Below are 2,172 nucleotides of genomic sequence, written 5' to 3'. Positions count from 1 at the left end.
CCAGGGGAGTGACTGAAAGGGTGAGATGGAGGGGGACGGTTAGAAATTCGGATGGAGTTTGAAGAGAAGTGAGCCAGCTCCTTGAATCCCAGCCCTGAGCCAGCCATCACATTTTTAGGACCAGAGACATCCAGGTTTTCAGCTACTAAAATTGGCCTAGTCCAGCTGAAAGTCTGCACCAGGGAGACCCAGGTTGGCTGGAAGTTTTGGAAAGGGATGGGAAGGGGGTGGGAAACCCCTCTCCCAAGAGGCTCCTCCTCAGCTGCGAGGGCTGGAGGAGCAGCAGTGGCCCCATAGCTGCCCACAGCTGCCCCAGGACCTGTCCCTTCCCGGCTGCTGCTGCTCAAGACACCCCGGAGCTCGGAGTGGCTCCACATTGGACACCTCCACAGTTACAACAGACCCGACACGGACAAAACAAGCACCCAGACAGTCTGACGGGAAGGAGGGAAACTCAAACTGCTGAGAGAGTAAGAGAGAGAGAGGTGGAGAGAGAGGTGCAGAAATGGGCTTCCTCCACAGCCTGCAAAGAACAGTGTGAGAAACACTGGCGAGGAGACGCTCACGGAGTCGAGGCCATGGGGGGGAGAGGGTGCAACCATCGCGTTGGCCAGGCCCCGTGGGACATTTCAACCTGGGAATGGCATGAGGGGACTCACGTCTCTCCCCAAACCATGCCCAAAAACAGAGCCGGCAAAGGGATGGTTTCTGGGAGGAGCATAACGGCTTCAGAGAGTCACGGCTGCAGCTCACGTCAATACAGGTGAAGGTTTCCTGGAGAAAGGGATGCTCTGCCAACAGTCCAGGCTGCTGGAAGAGCCATGTCCTCCCTGCACAAAGGCTTTGCCCCACACAGGCAGCAAGGTGGCCATGGGGGGGAGGCGGCCAGCCCCATCCCAGCGATGCACAGCCCCATGGTGTGGTGCCGGAGGGCACCACGATGCTGTGCCAGGGCCACCGGCCACGGGACCATTGCACCCTCTCCCAGGACAACGAGGCGAGAGTCCCGCCGGAGCAGCAAAGAGCACAGACTGATGAGAAGAAGGAAGGAAGGAGGAATGCTCGGTAGTTAGTGTGGTGCTGGTTCAAAGGATGGAGAGGGCTGGTTACCTTTGTTGCGATTTTCGGGGGCTCCGGTTTTTTTACCTGTTCAAAGAGAGAAAGGGTGGAGGGCTGAGCACATGGCCCCACGTTCAACGTCCAGCTGATGGGACAGCCTGGGGCCGGCCCTGCTCCCAGGGGCATCTGTGTGCAGGGCTCAGCACCCTCCGGTCACCACGTGTGCCTTGGTCCACAGCTCGCGGTACCGGGGAGGCTCCGGAGCTCCCCGAATCCCCCAGGAACCCTGTCACCAAGGCTCTCCCACCTGCAAAGCACCAGCTACAACCACTGGCTGGGCTCCCAGTGGCGGTGGGGGCTCAGCCCCGGAGGGAGAAAAAGCCGTAAGTGAAGCTCAGCCTCTGTGCAAGCAGACTGAGCAGCAGTGCTCCCTGCCTCGTGGGGCCATCGGATGCAGGTGGATCCACCCGGGAGGCACTGACGTGCCCCCCACCAGGGGTAGCTCCATCCCTGTTCAGGAGGACTGATTCTGCACTCTGTGTCTGTGGTGGGCAAGGTCCACACGCCACGGTCCCCAGCGTGCCTCTGCAACACGGGGAGCACAGGGCTGCTGCAGTCTAAACAGGGGGTTTGTAACACCTTCCTCCCATCACCCCTCATCACCATGGGGGAGCAAGAGCCAGTGAAACCCCATCTTGCTCCACTTTGCTTCCAAATTGAGGGCTGCATGGCACAGAGCTTGGTTTGCCGTGGGGCTGAGTGACAGGGCTCGGGGGCTGGGAAGATGCTGAGCAGCGTGCCTGGTGAGCTGCTGCTCAGCTCTGACGGCAGCGCTGCTCCCACGTCTCACCCCGTGCTCCCACCTCCAAGCTGGCAGCTAAACCCCAAGAGCTCCACAGCCACCGAAACCCAGTGATGCAAGCCAGCTGCCCGCCCCAGCTGAGCAGAGCTGGAGAAACCCGGCACACATACGGCCCCAAGCAGAATCAGCTGCCAAGAGGAGCCCGGCAAGCCTCCCCCGGCCTGGCATCACCTCCCAGGAAGGGCTCTCCGGCACAGCCAGCAATGCCAGCCGGCAGCTCCCTCCTGCCAGCTCCTCGCACCTTGCCACTG

At 61.0% G+C, this 2,172-nt stretch overlaps 1 protein-coding gene across 1 annotated transcript in view; it reads right to left on the bottom strand.

The window, feature by feature from the left end:
- Positions 1-2,172, bottom strand: part of LOC104515684 (plasma membrane calcium-transporting ATPase 4-like) — a 25,754-nt gene that overhangs the window by 16,007 nt on the left and 7,575 nt on the right. The window contains exon 6 of the mRNA XM_010159758.1: positions 1,111-1,146. Coding sequence (XP_010158060.1) covers positions 1,111-1,146 — 36 coding nt within the window. The remainder of the gene's footprint in view (positions 1-1,110; positions 1,147-2,172) is intronic.

The sequence above is a fragment of the Eurypyga helias genome, unplaced genomic scaffold (genome assembly GCF_000690775.1).
Source record: "Eurypyga helias isolate BGI_N326 unplaced genomic scaffold, ASM69077v1 scaffold21409, whole genome shotgun sequence".
Taxonomy (NCBI): domain Eukaryota; kingdom Metazoa; phylum Chordata; class Aves; order Eurypygiformes; family Eurypygidae; genus Eurypyga; species Eurypyga helias.
The sequence above is the reverse complement of the archived record's forward strand: the minus strand, read 5'-3'. Positions and strand labels throughout refer to the sequence as shown.